The sequence below is a fragment of the Penicillium griseofulvum genome (genome assembly GCF_001561935.1).
Source record: "Penicillium griseofulvum strain PG3 chromosome Unknown contig_80, whole genome shotgun sequence".
NCBI classification, from domain to species: Eukaryota; Fungi; Ascomycota; class Eurotiomycetes; order Eurotiales; family Aspergillaceae; genus Penicillium; species Penicillium griseofulvum.
This window is the reverse complement of record NW_024467471.1, coordinates 2,334,284-2,351,941: the sequence shown is the minus strand read 5'-3', so window position 1 is coordinate 2,351,941 and position 17,658 is coordinate 2,334,284. Positions and strand designations below refer to the sequence as shown.

General features: G+C 48.4%; 5 protein-coding genes across 5 annotated transcripts; 3 read left to right on the top strand and 2 right to left on the bottom strand.

Moving 5' to 3' along the window:
* Positions 1-336: 336 nt before the first annotated feature.
* On the top strand, positions 337-1,280 carry PGRI_018780 (DnaJ domain protein; the record flags this gene model as incomplete). Its single annotated transcript, XM_040789591.1, has 2 exons — positions 337-490; positions 544-1,280. The coding sequence occupies 2 exons, from the start codon at positions 337-339 to the stop codon at positions 1,278-1,280; spliced, it is 891 nt and encodes a 296-aa protein (XP_040646544.1).
* Positions 1,281-1,852: 572 nt separating this feature from the next.
* PGRI_018770 (universal stress protein family domain protein) lies at positions 1,853-3,963 on the top strand (the record flags this gene model as incomplete). The annotated part of the gene is made up of 4 exons (XM_040789590.1): positions 1,853-2,819; positions 2,874-3,607; positions 3,672-3,733; positions 3,786-3,963. The coding sequence occupies 4 exons, from the start codon at positions 1,853-1,855 to the stop codon at positions 3,961-3,963; spliced, it is 1,941 nt and encodes a 646-aa protein (XP_040646543.1).
* Positions 3,964-4,548: 585 nt separating this feature from the next.
* Positions 4,549-6,446, top strand: PGRI_018760 (H(+)-transporting V1 sector ATPase subunit B; the record flags this gene model as incomplete). Its single annotated transcript, XM_040789589.1, has 8 exons — positions 4,549-4,647; positions 4,710-4,794; positions 4,856-4,875; positions 4,936-4,971; positions 5,023-5,184; positions 5,242-5,830; positions 5,888-6,106; positions 6,160-6,446. 8 exons carry the CDS (start codon positions 4,549-4,551, stop codon positions 6,444-6,446), a joined length of 1,497 nt encoding a protein of 498 aa, XP_040646542.1.
* A 549-nt stretch (positions 6,447-6,995) lies between these two features.
* Positions 6,996-9,317, bottom strand: trpB (tryptophan synthase TRP5; the record flags this gene model as incomplete). The annotated part of the gene is made up of 3 exons (XM_040789588.1): positions 6,996-8,727; positions 8,809-9,112; positions 9,182-9,317. The coding sequence occupies 3 exons, from the start codon at positions 9,315-9,317 to the stop codon at positions 6,996-6,998; spliced, it is 2,172 nt and encodes a 723-aa protein (XP_040646541.1).
* Positions 9,318-10,615: 1,298 nt separating this feature from the next.
* medA (transcriptional regulator medA) lies at positions 10,616-12,727 on the bottom strand (the record flags this gene model as incomplete). Its single annotated transcript, XM_040789587.1, has 3 exons — positions 10,616-11,080; positions 11,142-12,628; positions 12,688-12,727. 3 exons carry the CDS (start codon positions 12,725-12,727, stop codon positions 10,616-10,618), a joined length of 1,992 nt encoding a protein of 663 aa, XP_040646540.1.
* Between the last annotated feature and the right edge of the window lie 4,931 nt (positions 12,728-17,658).

The window sequence follows — 17,658 nt, the reverse complement described above, 5'->3', positions numbered from 1 at the left end:
TTTTGGATGTAGAATAATGATGCAGGATAGGATTCTTATGATCTCTGTAGCTCTTGAAATCCGAAGAGAGTGAAGTGGCGCTGTCGATGAGCTTGAGGTGCTTGAAAGTGGGTTGATAGGCCAGGCGGGGAGCAGCAGCAGAATGACGAAATGACGAAATGGCCCGTCGCGTCTAAATCGCGTTCCGTTTCTACGACTTACGCTAGTGTAGTCGCCACTATTATTGGTCTTTCATCTATTAAATTCAAATTCAGTTCATTATATCTAAATCGCACTCAGCCCTTTTTCCTAGTGCTCGAGAAACCCCGACACCTAGCGTGTCACCGAAAACCCACAATGGCGAAAAACGCGAAACGCGAAAACCATGCCTCGGACGAAGAAATGCCCTCTGTCGAGGAAGATCTCTACAAGATTCTAGGTGTTGCGTCCGATGCAACCCCGGAAGCCATCAAAACTGCATACAAGAAGAGCGCTCTAAGAAATCATCCCGGTATGCAAACCAACACAGGTCCGAAAACGTCCAACATACTAACCACGGAACAGATAAGGTGAGCGAAGAAGCCCGCGCAGATGCCAACGCAAAGTTCCAGCGAATTGCGCTGGCGTACGGAGTACTCTCTGACGCACGTCGACGAAGCGTGTACGACCGGACCGGCAGCACGGATGAAGCCTTCGGCGAAGATGGTGACTTCAACTGGATGGACTTCTACCGCGAACAACTATCAGCGATGCTCGACTCGCGGGCGATCTCGGACTTCCAGAAGAAATACCAAAACTCAGATGAAGAGAGAAAGGACCTGCTCGCTGCGTATGAGACGCACGAGGGCAATATGGATGCCATCTACGACACCGTGATGTTGTCCAATGTACTAGATGACGACAAACGGTTCCGCGGCATTATTGACCAGGCCATTGCGGATGGCGAAGTGGAGGATTTCGAGAGATATTCCAAGGAGCCCGAGAAGAAGAAACAGCAGCGGGTAAAGAAGGCGCAGAAGGAGGCGCGGGAGGCGGAGAAGTTGGGGAAGGAGATTGAGGATAAGAAGAAGAAAGCTGGGGCTGCGAAGAGCTCGAAGTCTGCAGCGAATGAGAATGATTTGCTGGCTATTATCACCAAGCGCCAGCAAGATCGTGGTGCGGGCTTCCTCGCTCGCTTGGAGGAGAAGTATGCGCAGCCTGGAAAGAAGCGTGGTGTCGATGATGAGCCCCCCGAGGAAGCATTTGCTGCTGTCGGGGCTCGAAAGGGGACGAAACCCAAGTCGAAGAGGACTAAGGCTTAAACCAGGGTCTTTATTTCCTCCTGTAGCATTCATGTGTCATGTCCAGGCGTTTATCGTGTAGGTTTACTGGGAGTTTTGTAATTGCATACCACTATACCCTTTCATTCCTTTGACTATAACACCGATAAAGGAAAAGGAGGATATTCAAAGATACATCGAAAAAGACATCCAAAGAAACTATTTCGGAGAAGACATCGTGAAAGACATAAATTACGAAAAGACATGGTTGAAGGTGAAGATGCAGCCACAGTGGCTGCAGTAAAAAGCCTCACCCTGGGCTCCTTCTCCCTATCTTCCCTCTTGCTTCTCTTTGTGTTCTTTTACTTTCAACCCCAGTATATCGCTTGCGCAGAATCCAATTGCCGAACATCGATCAAGCCTGCAACTATCGAATGTTGGCAGGATTCTTGACTTTCCTGTGTAAGTTGTCGGATCTTGAATTGTTCCCAATTCATTGCAGCTAAAGACCCCATCCCTACTCCGTACCGTCATAACAGGGCGATCTGCTCCACATTCCTCAGTGCTTGGCGGAGTTGACTGCTGAGTTCCCCACCCGGAGGCGGTGCGACGCCATGTCGTACCACACAGATCGAACTTCTCCCACTGAACAACTGAAAAGCTTGGATGGTCGTACAATATCAACGACAATAAACGAGAAACCACCGGGCCTAAGCCGCGCCCTGCAGAATCTGCTGATCGCCCCGCAATCTAAGAGTGCGGGCGGGACAACCTATTCGCCCAGAGGCGGAACCCGCAGCCCAGTCGAGCCACTTGTATCCTCGCCTTTGCGCATCAGTTCTTCAGATATGGCATCCGCCCCAAGTTCGCCAGAGAGGCATAGCGCAGATCGCGAGGATCTTCCTCGTAGATCATCCGACCAACCTGTTGAAACTGTCCGTTCAACTACGCGTCGCCTTAGTATTAGCGATGGTGGAAAATCTGATGTCGCTTCTTCTCTAGAGTCCACTTCTCTAGAGCAGCCGCACATTAAAAAGCGTTTTTTGCAGGCCCGAGATAGGTCACAGAGCCGCAAAGGTGTGGCTGCCATTATGTCTGGCCGTCTCTTCCCAAGAAGCTTTTCCCGTGGCAGAGACAGAGACTCATCACGCGGACCTTCCCCGCGTGGATCGTCTCTCGACGCCAATTCCACTCCTTCACCAGAGCGGGGTCGCCCCAGTTCCTCTGGCAGTCATTCCGTTCACGTTGAAACCATAACACCCGCCCCTGTTAATCCAGGGAAGTCGTTGAACATGCATGATACATTCAACAAGTCAGATGAGGCGTTGGCTAAACCCCATGGAAGCCTGCCTGATTATATCAAACCCACAGCCGTCGAGGAGGGAGGGGAGCGACTAGCAAAAGACGTTTTTGATCGCGACAAAAACATGATCGAAAGCAGTGAAGACGAAGATACTTCGAGCGACGAAGACAGCACTCTAGATGGTTTACGAGGCCGCAAGAAAAAGAAGCACTCGGATATCACATCTATAACGCCAAGCGACTTTGAGAAATCCAATATTTCCAAGCAATCCGAAGAACGTATGTTGCCTTGTGTTAAATGGAAATCCAACATACTAATTTCGCATCGTATAGAAAAAGCTTTTGAAAACCCAAGTGCACGACAGGAGAAGAAACCACGAAAATCTGCTTTGAAAGCTGTGGTCCATCCACAGACCAGCTTCGACATCCCCACCCCGCGTGTTCAGTCAGTGGCTGGCACACCTTACGGTTCAGAAGATGAAGCCGAGATTGGTGACATCCATCGTGCACAGAAGCTCGGCATTTCCATGTCAGCTATTGATAATGGTGTTCACAACCGTTCCATCCGTACAATTGTCCGCGGCAATTTTTCAAGTCCGCAGGATGATGGGAGCCGGCGTCGCCGTCGGAAATATTTAATTGCAACTGACTTGAGTGAAGAGTCAGTTTATGCCCTTGAGTGGACGATTGGGACGGTTCTGAGAGACGGAGATACGATTTTCGCCATCTACGCCATACACGAGGACTCCACTACTGCGTCAGCGGTGCAGGTCGGCGAAGGGGCCAAAGTTATAAAAGATGCAACAGCTGTCGTTGGCACCCAGACAAAAGAAGCAAACCAGAATTATTCATCCCGTACGATCCTAGGCCGGCTTGGCCCTGGTACTGCTAGCAAGACACATTCTGCTGATTCCCGGGCATCATCAATAGCCGAGGCGGAACGGGTGAGAGCAGTTGAGACGGTGTCTCAGACTTGTGTGAAGTTGCTACGGAAAACGGTCTTACAAGTCCGTATTGCTGTGGAAGTGATCCACTGCAAGAACCCGAAGTCTATGATCACCGAAGCTGTAAGTATTTGTTTTGCTCTCAACATCCCTATTATCTCTGATCCATACTAACAATGACTCCTAGATTGATGAACTTGAGCCCACACTTGTTATCGTGGGTGCGAGAGGTCAGAGTGCACTGAAGGGGTGAGTGGCGAATCTGAATCTCTTGTTTAGTCAATACTAATCTTGCCTTTAGCGTCCTTCTTGGCTCGTTCTCCAACTATCTTCTTTCTAATTCCTCTGTACCGGTAATGGTTGCACGGCGAAAGCTGAAGAGGCATACATGGAAAGAAAAGCTAAAGGGCACTGCGAATGTGCGCCTATCCAACAATCTAGTTACCCCGAAGAGTCTTGCTCAAGCCAAAGTGGACTGATTCCGTGCGCTCTTTATTAACTCTCTGGCTTGCATTTCTATGGATCGCATCATGGCGAGGCGCCTATCTTGCAAATGGTGCATTAGACCTGGTTTCTTACTATCTCTATTTAACGTGTATGGATACCCTGCTTTTCATGGGCTCAGGATCTCACATTATGACGACTTCACTCTTCTCTCCTGTCTTTTTTCCCATTCTCGATTCGGGTCTTTCGCATTAATATTGTTCGTTATCAGTACAATAATGTGCTTAATTGATTAATAGTGGTGTCTAATGCATAACACCTTGAAATACAAGATAGCCTCCACTGAACTTTGTACATTATGTAAATATAGAAATATTTCTAGCCGTGAAGGCTGTTGATGCATTCATGTATATCAAAAATATACCTCTGGCTTAGATCCAGTCCAAGTTGGGCTTAGCTGCCCCCATGAGAACCTACGCAATCTTGGTCATCACGTGCAACGTCACCGCCCAAGCTCCCCATCGAGACAGCTAGACCAACCCCCCGAGTCCCACCTTGACTATCTTCCCCATCCTTGCCTTTTCTACTCTCAATTTCGCCCGTGGAGGATTAGATTCACCATGGCCGATTTTATTGACCCCCGGATGTCCTCCATCAAGCCTCGTGTGCGCTATAATACCATTGGAGGCATCAACGGACCTCTGGTCATCCTCGACAATGTAAGTTGACTTCTGACAATTTAACGGGGGGATTTTATGCTAATACCAACATTTCAAAATAGGTCAAGTTTCCCCGTTTCAACGAGATCGTGTCTTTGACACTCCCTGATGGCACAGAGCGCAGCGGTCAAGTGTTGGAAGCCAGAGGTCCGTTCCCCACATTCTGCCGTTGAGGAGTATGGAAGCTGACAGCTATATATACAAATAGGAGATCGAGCTGTTGTGCAGGTGCGGACGAAGACCTCACCCCTATCATGCAAGACATTAACGTAGCTCGCTGTTAACTAGGTGTTCGAAGGTACTCCCGGTATCGATGTGAAGAAGGTACAATTACCCGTGGGAACCGTTCGAACCATACGCTGACAGACCGACCAGACCAAAGTCGAGTTCAGTGGCCACAGCTTGAAACTTGGTGTTTCCGAAGACATGTTAGGTCGAACATTCGACGGTTCGGGACGAGCTATCGACAAGGGTCCTAAGGTGTTGGCGGAAGATTACTTGGATATCAACGGCCAGCCTATCAACCCCTACTCTCGAGTATGCGCACCATCACTTATATAAGATGGAGCTACGGGAAGCTAACGAATGGACAAGGTGTACCCGGAGGAAATGATCTCCACCGGTATCTCAGCTATCGATACGATGAACTCTATTGCCCGTGGACAGAAGATCCCTATCTTCTCAGCCGCTGGTCTACCACACAACGAAATTGCCGCCCAAGTGTGCCGACAAGCCAGTCTAGCTAAGCCCACTAAGGATGTTCACGACGGCCACGAGGAGAACTTCTCCGTCGTCTTCGCCGCTATGGGTGTTAATATGGAGACTGCCCGTTTCTTCAAGCGCGACTTCGAGGAGAACGGTAGTATGGAGCGTGTCACCCTGTTCCTGAACTTGGCCAACGACCCTACTATTGAGCGTATTATCACTCCTCGTCTTGCCCTGACTACCGCCGAATACTACGCCTACCAGCTCGAGAAGCACGTCCTGGTTATTATGACTGACATGTCCGCCTACTGTGATGCCCTACGTGAAGTTTCCGCTGCCAGAGAAGAAGTCCCCGGTCGTCGTGGTTACCCCGGTTACATGTACACAGATTTGTCCACCCTCTACGAGCGTGCTGGACGAGTCGAGGGCCGTAACGGTTCCATTACACAGATTCCCATTCTGACCATGCCTAATGATGGTGCGTTACTTATGCCATCTTTCTCCAAGCCGAACCTACTAACCCATACCCCTACAGATATCACCCACCCCATTCCCGATTTGACTGGTTACATTACCGAGGGCCAGATCTTCATTGACCGTCAGCTCGACAACCGCGGTATCTACCCACCCATCAACGTTCTGCCCTCTCTATCACGTCTGATGAAGTCCGCCATCGGCGAGGGCCGCACCCGCAAGGATCACTCAGATGTGTCCAACCAGCTGTACGCCAAGTACGCCATTGGTCGTGATGCCGGTAAGCCATCCATTCCACCCTTCCCAGAAATCACATCTAACCACCCCAACCAGCCGCCATGAAAGCCGTCGTCGGAGAAGAAGCCCTCTCCTCGGAAGACAAGCTCTCCCTCGAATTCCTTGAAAAATTCGAGCGCACCTTCATCAGCCAGTCTCCCTACGAGGCGCGCACCATCGAAGAATCCCTCGATATCGCCTGGAACCTCCTCCGCATCTACCCTAAGGAACTCCTCAACCGTGTCCCCAAGCGCACTCTCGACGAGTTCTACGCCCGCCACGCACGTAAGATCCCTAACAAGGATACCCGCGATAACTCGCACGAGAACCTGATCGACGCATGAGGTGAGGGGAATCCTGGGTCTTGGGCTTGAAGTAAACTATTTTATTTTAGTGGGAGAGCTCTGAGGGGATTAGGTCCTGTTTTTGTGTCAATTGCATATACTCCTATCTTTTGTTCTTGCGGCTGTTCGTATCTTTCTTGGTTGTTTTTATTTTTTTGATCTCTTGATACATCGAATCTATTTCAGGGCTATTTTTGCTGTTTATAAATTATGGAATAGTTCGTGGATTTTGTATAGTGGTCTTTTGTAGGTGGTAGATAAGAGACTACATTAGGATCCTACAACTACGAGGGAAAACCAAAAGACCGAAAAGGGGATATGTTGATTTTTTTTTCTTTTCCTAATCTCCATCCAAAGGATGGAATCCCCATAAGAATAAAGAGAAATGCTAGATGAAACGCTTTTCTATGACCGTCCCGCAAAGTAAGCATAAAACCATGATAAGACTCATGAAAGCCTCATGTCAAAGAAAGCCGAAAAAAATGAACAAGGAAAACTAGGATATCTCATCCAGACGCAGAAAAAGCACTTGAGAATATTCGAAAGCGCTTAGAAGCGCAAGTCCCAGCCGATCTTAGGTCCCAAACGGGGAAGCTCGTCAGCTACCTGCTGAACGTCCTTATCACCACGACCGCTCAGGTTAAGAACAATGTTCTGACCCTTCTCCATAGTCTTGGCGACCTGCATGACACCCCAGACAGCGTGTGACGATTCCAGGGCGGGGATGATACCCTCGTGTTGGGCAAGAGCGCGGAAACCAGCGAGGGCCTGGCTGTCGTCAGCGGCGATGAAAGTGGCGCGCTTGTTATCCTTCCAGTTGCTCAGCTCTGGGCCGACACCGGGGTAGTCGAGACCGGCAGAGATGGAGTGGGTATCAGCGATCTGGCCGTGCTCATTCTGGAGAACGTAGGTACGAACACCGTGGAGGACACCGTGGGAACCTCCGGAGAGAGTAGCGGAGTGGCGGTTGGTGTCGACACCATCGCCAGCAGCCTCAACACCGATAAGCTTGACGCTGGGGTCGTTAGAGAATGGGTAAAACATGCCGACGGCGTTACTACCACCACCAACACAGGCGATGACGGCATCTGGGAGCTTGCCAATCTGAGCCTGCATCTGCTCCTTGGTCTCGTTACCGATCACGGACTGGAAGGTACGGACGATGGTGGGGAAGGGGTGAGGACCGATGGCTGAGCCGATAATATAGTGGGTGGTATCGAGCTCGACGACCCAAGCGCGAAGGGCTTCGTTGACTGCATCACGAAGAGTTCGGCTTCCTGCCTCGACGGCAACAACGGAGGCGCCAAGAAGCTTCATACGGAAGACGTTGAGGCCCTGGCGGCGCACATCCTCGGCACCCATGTAGACGGTACACTTCATACCAAACTTGGCACAAACGGTGGCAGTAGCAACACCGTGCTGGCCAGCACCAGTCTCGGCAATAATCCGGGTCTTGCCCAAGCGACGGGCAATCAGAATCTGTCCAAGCGCATTATTGATCTTGTGGCTGCCGGTGTGGTTAAGGTCCTCGCGCTTCAACCAGATGTTGGCGCCGCCAACGTGGTCAGTCAAACGCTGAGCCATGTGGAGGCTGCTGGGACGGCCCATGTAGGGGTAGTAAGAACGGAACTCTTCCCAGAACTTGGGGTCGTTGTTGGCAACGTCGAAGCCACGCTCAAGCTCAGCCAAGCAATCCATGAGAGACTCGGGGACATATTGTCCACCGAACTCGCCGAAGCGGGAGGGCTGCGAAGAAGCATCCTTTGTAATGTTGAGAGCCTCAATCTGGTCAGCGAGACCAGGTCCAGAGGGAGTATCGGCATCAGTGATGACCTTGGTGGGCTGCACCTGACCAGAAGGCTGGGCCTTCTCAATGGCCTCAAGGACGTTGATCTCGCGAGTGAAAGCACCAGTGGCATCACGCTCACGCTTGCGTCCGGTGATGCTAGAGAGGTACTCCTCGGCAGCCTTGGCAGCCTGCCCAGCAGGAGCGTTGCCAACACAAGTGATAATCTGGCTGCCGATAACAACACCCTCGGCCTGTTCCTGGACGGACAGGAAGTGCTCACGGGTGCTGACACCGAATCCAAGTGCAGCAGGGACGTTACCGGAGTATTCGTGAACCCGGCTCAAAAGCTCGGGGATGTTGGCACTCAATGAGCCGGTGGCACCGGTCACACCCATGCGGGAAACGACGTAAATGAAGCTGTCGGCAATCTTGCAAAGGAGACGCATGCGAGCATCAGAGGTAGCAGGGGCAATGAGAGGGACGTATGAGAGACTGGAATATGGTTAGCATGTTAGAATATCATAGACAAGTGAGATATTTCAAAGGAAGAAGTAAGAATTGAGACAAACTCACCCAGCGCTTGAGCAAAGGTCACGGAAACGGACAGCCTCCTCGGGGGGCAAGTCAACCATGATGAAACCGTTGACACCAGCTTCCTTGCAGTCACGGAGCATACGCTCCTCACCATACTTGAGGACAGGGTTGAAGTAACCCATCAGCATAAGAGGAGTCTGCAGACCGCGCTTGCGGGCAGTGCGGACAAGGTCAAGGACGGTGGTAAGAGTGACACCATTCTGAAGGGCCTTGGTGTTAGCGGTCTGAATCGTAGGACCATCGGCGATGGGGTCTGTAAAAGGGATACCGAGCTCGATGATGTCTGTGATGTGAATTAGGATTATTAGTAACATCATCCCTCTTAGCAAAGTTCACTTGGGATTTGACTTACCGGCACCACCATTCTCGAGACCAAGGAGGATATCGACAGCCTCCTCAACGGTGGGATATCCTGCAGTGATGTATGCCACAAGGGCCGCGCGCTTCTGTGCCTTGCACTTCGCGAAGGTCTGCTTAATAGCATCCATAATGAAAGACGATGTGTGGGTGGCGGGGCAGAGAGGGTGATAAGAAGAAAGGTGAAAGGAGGAGACCAATGGGAAGCAAACAATCCCAATATATATGTGCGGCTGGGGTAATTACGGCGGGAATGCTTAAGTGAGGAATGGGATGATGATATAAAAAAGCAAACAATGGATCTGTATGACTCAACTGTAACTGCCCTTTTTTCGAGGCCGGTTTCGCTGGGCCCCCGCATGTCACGTGTTGCGATAAGATAGTAGTCAGCTGATCTTATCGTGCCTATCTCAGGATGACGTTTAGGTAGGGTTGTCCTATCCACGTGATATGATTTACATCGCTGTTCAGCTAGTCTATCACTACGTTGTACAAGGGATAGGGCTCGTTTACAGTTGTTTCAAATGAAAGTGATCTGATGATCTGAAATTCAACAATTAGGACTCAGAATAGGTAAAATTAAGGCAAAAAAGTAGGATGATAAACGGTCCAACCGTTCAAGTTCCAAACGCCAGAACAATGCAGTAGGTAGTAAGTGACAACAACCCTCAGCTGAATAACAAGAAGTGGTAAGTACCAAATGAACTCCAAACCAAAATTTCAAACAGAGAAGTGAAAAGTAAACAGCGATGAGAGAGGAAGACCTGACACAAGAAGAGGACCTCATTGTGCTAGGCACCACCCAAAAACCCTGTCCAAAATGCACCAAGGAGTTGGATAAAAGGGACGAAACCGCCAAGTAATCCAATAAAAACCCCCCAAAGTCTATCCCATATCCCAAAAATAACCCGCAAATGCAAAAGGAATGACAAGCAAGCGCCCGCTATGCTGAATAGTAGTACAAAGGCCCAGATGTATGTTTTGTGCGCAAAAAAAGGAGTGGAAGCCGCAATGCCCGGCATGTAAAATATGCAACCCAAAAAAGGAATGAACAAGACACCGTCTAGATGCGAGAAACAGGTCTCAGAGTGGAACAAAGTCCAAAATCTCAAAAAAAAACAAAAGCAGATATGCAAAGACCAAATGTTTGGGTGTATGGCGTGGGCATCAGGCATCATAATGTTGTAGTGTAAGGAGGGACATGAAATCATGATCAGTGGGCGGGTGCAAGATCCGGCAGATACAACGTCCTTACTACCTTTTCAGGTGGAAAGGGACATTGTGTCTGATGGGACGGCAACCCGCGGTCTCGGCTGGGTAAGGAATGACAAGAAAAGGAAAATCGTATCTCCAAAACGCAGAAGGGGAAGTATGAATAGAATGGAACGAGAACGCAGCAAAAGAGCAAAGGGAGGTCCAGCCAGGAGGATCAGTGGCCGCCGTGTGCCGTGTCGTGCATGGAATACACGGGATCCAAGTAGGTATAGCATGGACCATTTCCTGGTGCGCCAGTGTGAGGAGTGCTGTGGCCAAGAGTGTGCATGTCCCAAGATGGTCGGGGAGCCGGGGCTGCCTGACCTTGGACACTGTGAGGATGGCAGGTGGCTGGGTACGAGTATCCTCCCACAGATGTATATGGCTGAGTCACTGCGACCATGGATCGGAGATCAGGGGCAGAAGACAAGTGGGAGGCGGAGTGGTCTGCCTGTGAGTAGCTATGAGCTGGCATACCAGTGTAGGTGTTCCCCGCACCGGCGTCGGAGATAGACTGGGGGGAGTTTGCAGTGTGAGGCTCGGTACCGGAATCAGAACCAGTGCCATGGCTAGCATGGCTAGTATAGGTGGTGGTCATTGGGGTGGGGAGAGCACTGGCGGTTGAGGAATAGCTAGCAGACTAAATAGTAGACATGAGTTAATAACCTGTCACGGTGAGCTGGGGAGCTCCAAAAACTTACGTATTTTCCAATGATCTTCTTCAGTGCATGGCCCAGGACCTTCCAGGGGAAGACCTTGACATCCTTCTCGATATTGCGAGGCTTGGGAGCAGGGAAGCCCATGATGACCTTGAAGAACTCTTCGCTGTCGACCTTGGCCTTGGAGACCGTCAGAGGGCGGAATCCCTCCAAGTTGCGACGAATACGATTCTTTTCTTCAACAGTGAAGCGCACAGCCACAAGAGACTCGAGCAAATAGATAGTATCCACGCTGGTTACGTAGCACTCATTCTTGTCCGCCCAGGAAATGCAGCTGATACAGATGCTGCTCGGGGCGCGATCCTCGGGAGTAACAGCTTTGAACTCGCCCAGGATAGTGCTGCCAGTTTGGGAGCGGGTAAATTGGACCAGGCGGCGTTGACAGGTGCGTTCTTCCTTAGACCAGCCTTGTGTCATAGTATCAAGGTCACCGTTGAGCTTCAGGATAGCCTTGGTGGGATAGATGGCATAGGGGTTGAAGGCTGAGTTGTGTGGCATGGAGTGCGTTTGCATGGTGGAGGTGCGAATCAAAGTGGGATTTGAGGTACCACGCTGGGCGGGAGCCTTGTGCTGGGGGCCGTGTGTCAAGGCGAGGCCTCCGTTGCGACCATCATTGCTCACAGAGACGAAAGAGGGGCTCCACGCTGGGGTGATAGGGGAAGGAACACGGAGAGCGGGCTGAGAGGTGGCAGACACGGAAGAGTATTGGCCAGAGCCAGTCTGGGGAGACGATGCAGCGTGATATGGTGCTACAAATCCGGCCATGGCGGGAAGGGGCTGCAAGTAAGGCGAATACGACGCAGACACAGATCGGCTGTGGTAGCCATCGTGGTGTTCAACCTTGGGGATCACGGATCCGTTGTGTCGCTTGGCAGGTGCCGCAGGAATATCAGAGTAGGAGGAGAACTTTCGCTTGCGGGAATCGGCTGGAGGCGAAGGGTGGGAAACTTGCTCATAAGTGTAAACACCAACCTGGAGGGAAGTGGCGGGGGAGTCATCCTGGGTCTCCATTGTGACGGACAGAGGGACAGCAAAAGATGGGGATCCAGTAGACAAGAATGCAGGTACATCAGCGGAAAGACCGTACTGGAACGCGGAGCCCTGGAATCCAAGGAAATGCGGAAGCGATTCACACTTCTTTGAACCAAAAACCACATACAAAGCTGCGTATGAGGAAGCGTGGAGGTCATAGGGGCACTGAATCTGGACCATCACTCTAGTTCCTTCACTTCCGCGCTGGGGACTGTATGTCACAATTTCGGGTAGCTGAGGGTGGCGTGCGCCCATCATGGGTGACTGAGACTCTTCGTACGAGCTAGCGTACTCGTTGGGCAGATATGGAACGCAATCTGAGATCTGACTTGCCTGATCGGCCATAGGCGAGGGAACCATCGGGGTCGTCACATAAGGTGATTGACCGTAGTTCGAGTAAGAAGCCGCATCGTGTAAAGATCGAGTGGAACCGTAATCTGTGTTTGGTCTCAGCGGGATGTTCCTAGTAATAAACCATGTTCGTCAAGCAACGTACCAATTATGGCGCCGGCAACGGGCTTCTGGAATGCAGACATGGACAATATGGGCTCAGACTTGGCCCACAGGCCGTCCGAAAATGCACCGACAAACTGTGATTCTTCTGAGTCCGACAGATCCAACGACTCGCCGAGTATGAGAGGCGTTTGAAAGGCCGGGTCGAACTACGAAGGAAGAGACAATGTCAGCGGAAAGGTTTCTCAGACGGAAAATAGGGCAAGGGTCGAGAAGATTCAAACAGGAGGTGGCATTGGAACACCTATGCAAAACATGCGGGCATCCACACAAGGAAGGAGAGAGACAGGTCCGAAAGGTGGGAGTTTCTTACCAAAACACCGTGTGTCTTCGAATAAGCCAGCTTGAAGATGTTGCAGCGAGTGCAACGAGACAGAACCTTCTGAAGCGAATGACTGGGAATTTATTCCAAACGATTGTAGGTCGAAAAGCACGAGCAAGAATAGAGTGCTCTCCGAGACAGAACGAGCGACAAGATGAAGCTGATTTTGGGTCTCACAAAAAGGGCGGCAACAAAAGGCCTCGAATCACCATCCAAGAATAAACCACTAAGGCTGAAACTAGGAACGGCTGGCTGCAGAAATAGGCTGAGATCTCGACCGTGATGCCCAAATGTTCATAAAGAGAAGCAGATGGAACCAGTTAGGAGGAGATATCCAAGAAATTGTCCACCGCTAATTGCGACGGAAAGAGCCGAGATTGGTTGGAAGATGACGAGCAACGAGCGTGGGACTGGAAAGGTTTCTCTTTTCTTTATCAACTTGATCCGCGAGGTGTTTCGGGAAAACTTCCAGCAGATTGGGCCACAATGAATAAGATTCAGATGATAGGCTACTCAATTAATGAGTATACGAGAACGTTTTCAGATGGGAACCGGACCGGTGCATAGGGGATATGAACTCACAAGGAAAAGAAAAGAAGGTCTGATCTGAGACCAAATTTTGCTGTTGAATCCAAGATAATATGCAAGATCCGAGGGTCGTTAAACCTGAAAAAAAGAAGTCTAATGTCAACAACAAACACTTGATAATAGCGGGACGGGGAAGCTATCCGACGGCTTTGACACCATCGTCATTTCCTGTATAGTTCAAGAGAATACAAACCTGCAAGGAGATAATCACCAGAAAGATGAAGAGCCCAAAGAGGAAGTATGCAAGGCACGAGGGGAAGAAGTGAGACCGTGGGCAAAGGGAGACACATTCTATCACTAACCTTAAGCTGATGAACTGATCTGCCTTGAATAGTTCCTTTCTAGCCAATATTTTCCTAATGACTCTGAGACCCAAACAGAGGTCTGGGGAGGGAAATTGTCTTTTAGCCGAGACAATATGATAATTTTTTTTTTTTTTTCAATATCCAGTATCAAGCGAAGTATAAGAATATCGAACGTTGGAGGTTCGACTGAGACCGGAGCAAACGGGATCTACAGAGAGATATCGCGCAAACGGGCAAATCGGGTTTTAAGTCGAGATTAAATATTATCGTGTAATTCCAAAAACGTAGCGAACGTGGTTCTCGTTGCAGAGTGTAGCGAACGTGGTGAGCGAATGTGTGACTAAAAAGTCATAATAAATTTCAAAGGGGGATGGAAAGTGGGATGTAAGGAAGATGGGACCAGAAGGGTTAAAAGCAACTGATTATAGATTATTATTAGAAGAGGTCAGAGTACAATTTATGATCTAAACTGTATAAGGCCAGTTTCTTGTTTTTTTTTTCTCTTTTTTTTTGATAAATTCATAAATCAAAATAAAAATCTCAAAGTAGACTAAAATCAAAACTAGTGGGAAATCCGTAGCGGGGGAATAACTTGGCAAGGTATTTTATATTACATGTATATTTACACATTTTATACACATTTTATATATAGCCTTACCGTCACACAAGAGAGTTTTGATAAATTTTTCGAGTCTCCGAGTATCGAGGGAAAAAACCACTAGGGCTGTAGTTGGTATCTACAAACGAACCTTGGAAACCGCTAGGAGCCGATACTTTCCGAATTTTTTTATTTTTTTTTATATAACAAACTTATATCTTAACCTTGGAACTGATAACCGTAAGGCATAAGGCCATAACGTGTTTTCGGAATAAACACCAATCTGGTGGTTTACGCCGCTAGAGAAAAATAAAAGTGGAGATGAGAAGAAAAAAAAATTAACCTGCAGAAGAGGAAGTATTGTAGAATGGTTACCTTTGAGTTCTTTTTTTCCCCGGTGACTTAACTAGCATAGCCACTTCCATTGTTTTCTAAAAGGGGGACTGTAACCTCCAAGGTCAAGGTCCAATCAGGGATTCTGTCTATAACGAGTACTCCCTCCGAAGGGCTCCTCTCTTACTATATCCCCGCCAATCAGAAAGCTTCTCCGACCCTATTATATATTTTTTTGGGTATAATTAGCCCTCAGCTTTCCGGTACTTTTTTTTACATTCGAGTTCAGAAGCTTTTTATCATTTTTTTTGGTTCGTATACTTTTTCTTAAAAGATCTCTGACCCTTACGCCGACCCTTGGGTTGCCGAACCAAAGAGGGAATCTTGGTAAACGAGTTGTCTTTTTCTCCAGATGCTCCACTACGGATCTCCCCTAGGGTCCGATCGTATCTGTCGTCATGCCGGTCAATATGATAATTCACTTCTCCCCGACACGAGGCTGCATGTATAATCCATGGATAGGTGAACTTTACTTCAAAATTCCCCAGATATTTTCCCAAACTATTTCCGAACAAACCTTTCGTCATCTGACCTCTTAAATCTACGTGATTCAACATTTGAAAAGATTTCGACTTCGTACTAAAAAGAAAAAAAAAAACATCTCAAAAACACGGTCTAAGTTTAGCACACCTTGCAGTTTTTTCAGGTGACTCGGTGGCCTGACTATGCAAGGGTCCCACCCTGTGATTGGCTCTCTTAGTTCCTTCCCCTCTAGGCCCGATCGGGTATCACTTCTTCCATCAGCTGGGCACTCTGCACTGTCACCTTATATATATTTAGACATATCCTCAGATATACAGAGTAGAAGATTTGGAATTATATATGTACATGTACTCCGTATACATGATTCCGATTCCAACGGCTCCCGGGCCATGGGCCCTACAGTCCTTGTTGATGAAAATCGCCAGTGCGCAGATCATACACGATAATTACCCGATACAGCGTGTCAAGCTCTTCAGTTCCGTACGAACGTCAACCATGTTATTGTTACAGGCAAATGCAGATGCAGACGCAGAGTTCAAAATAGAACCCAAAAATTTCCGCAAAGATTTCTTTCGAATTATTTCCAGGGTCACCTTCATGAGATCATAGATACAACAGATATTCGGAAGCATTGGAAAGAAGTTTAGTTCTCAATGTAGATGTTGTTGAGCTCCTGAGGTCCTATAAAACATATATTAAAAAACAAAATTATATATATTAAAAAAAAACCCCCCCATTAAACCCGGAGGTAATAACGGTTCGGACGCACAAGTCCCGATTATTTCGTGCAGCTCCAGCCACCCACGATGGAAAGGGATAAAGGGATAAAAAGGATTAAACTGCTATCGATAAGATACTCCGCGATTTTGCCACGTTGAAGCTACCATGCAGACAAAAAATTTTATACTCCATAGGTTGTATACAAATCAAAACACTCAAAATCTGGGAATGGGGCTCATCGGAACCATACAATATGACAGTGGAGTGCGCCATGATCAGCAATCTGCCCATGAAGCTTCAAGATCAGCGATCGCATCCAAAACGGGTTGTAAAAACGGGGTGCCAAAAACGGTTTCCAAGAAACGGGTTCTTCAGGCTCCAGGCAAATAGATTTCTTTTAATACTATTCGTTATATAGTACGGAGTACATATATTACATAGTTAATATATTCCATGTTCAAATGTGTTAATTTTCATGTTCCCAACCACCCACCCAACCACCCTGAATATTAAACGTCAAATAGAGCAAGGAGCACCTCATCCAGGGGATCAATCTATATGAAAGTCCTGATTACCCCTTTTGAAATTCCAAAAGTCAATGGATAATCTTATTAGTTTGTAAGGGAAGAATTTCCCCAAGGAATCCCCAATCAAATCGGCGTTTGCACTCTAAATCGGATATTCTTCGGGAGGAACGTCCCCACATCCAAACCCAACCCCCCCGAAACTCCCAAAAAGGAAAAAATGCGAAGGGGACAAAATTAAAATCTATTGAATTCAATATCCTTGACTTCATCCCCTAGTGTTTCAAACTTTTCTAATCCGTCAAGGGATCTTCCATATCCTTCCTTCGAAAAAAAAAAAAAGCGGACCATTCTCAAGGGTTCGGAGCTGCAACCTTGTTTGATGTCTGCTCCGTCAATACCGTACATTACTATCAATGCATCCACTACTAGGGCTTTCGGGCTGTCCGGATACTTTTATTTACCTATGTTGTATGAACCTTGGAAAACCCCCGCGCCTATTACTAATTATTGATTTTAGACTTATGTTTTGCATCCACGTTTGATCTCCCTTGAATGCATACAGGGTTGCGTTACCCTTTCTAGGAGAATATGCAGGTACAATTGAACTATTGCCTACTTCCTACCCGTCAATATTATGTACGTGATCTCGCCACTCGTGCCTGTATGTATACCTGTCTTGCATGTGGGGACAACAGTGCATATCGAGCACGGGTTGAGGAAGATTATTGAATTATTGGATAGGGATTTTTTCCCTTTCAATCCCTTGGAGAAATATCCAAGGAGATGTCAGGGCCGCGCAAAGACCTTGCTGCATAGTGGGATGGGATTAGGGCGCAGATCATGGGGCGACAAGTACCCCTCGGAGTGAAACAGAGACACTGACGTCTCTCTATCTCTTTGGTCACCCTTACTTTTGTCGGATCCTGGTTCTATTCGTGAAGGGGGAGACAAATGGCAAATCATCAATTTTAATCAACCGGCTGAAGGGTGATCACTGGCTAAATCTTGTCTGCGTGAG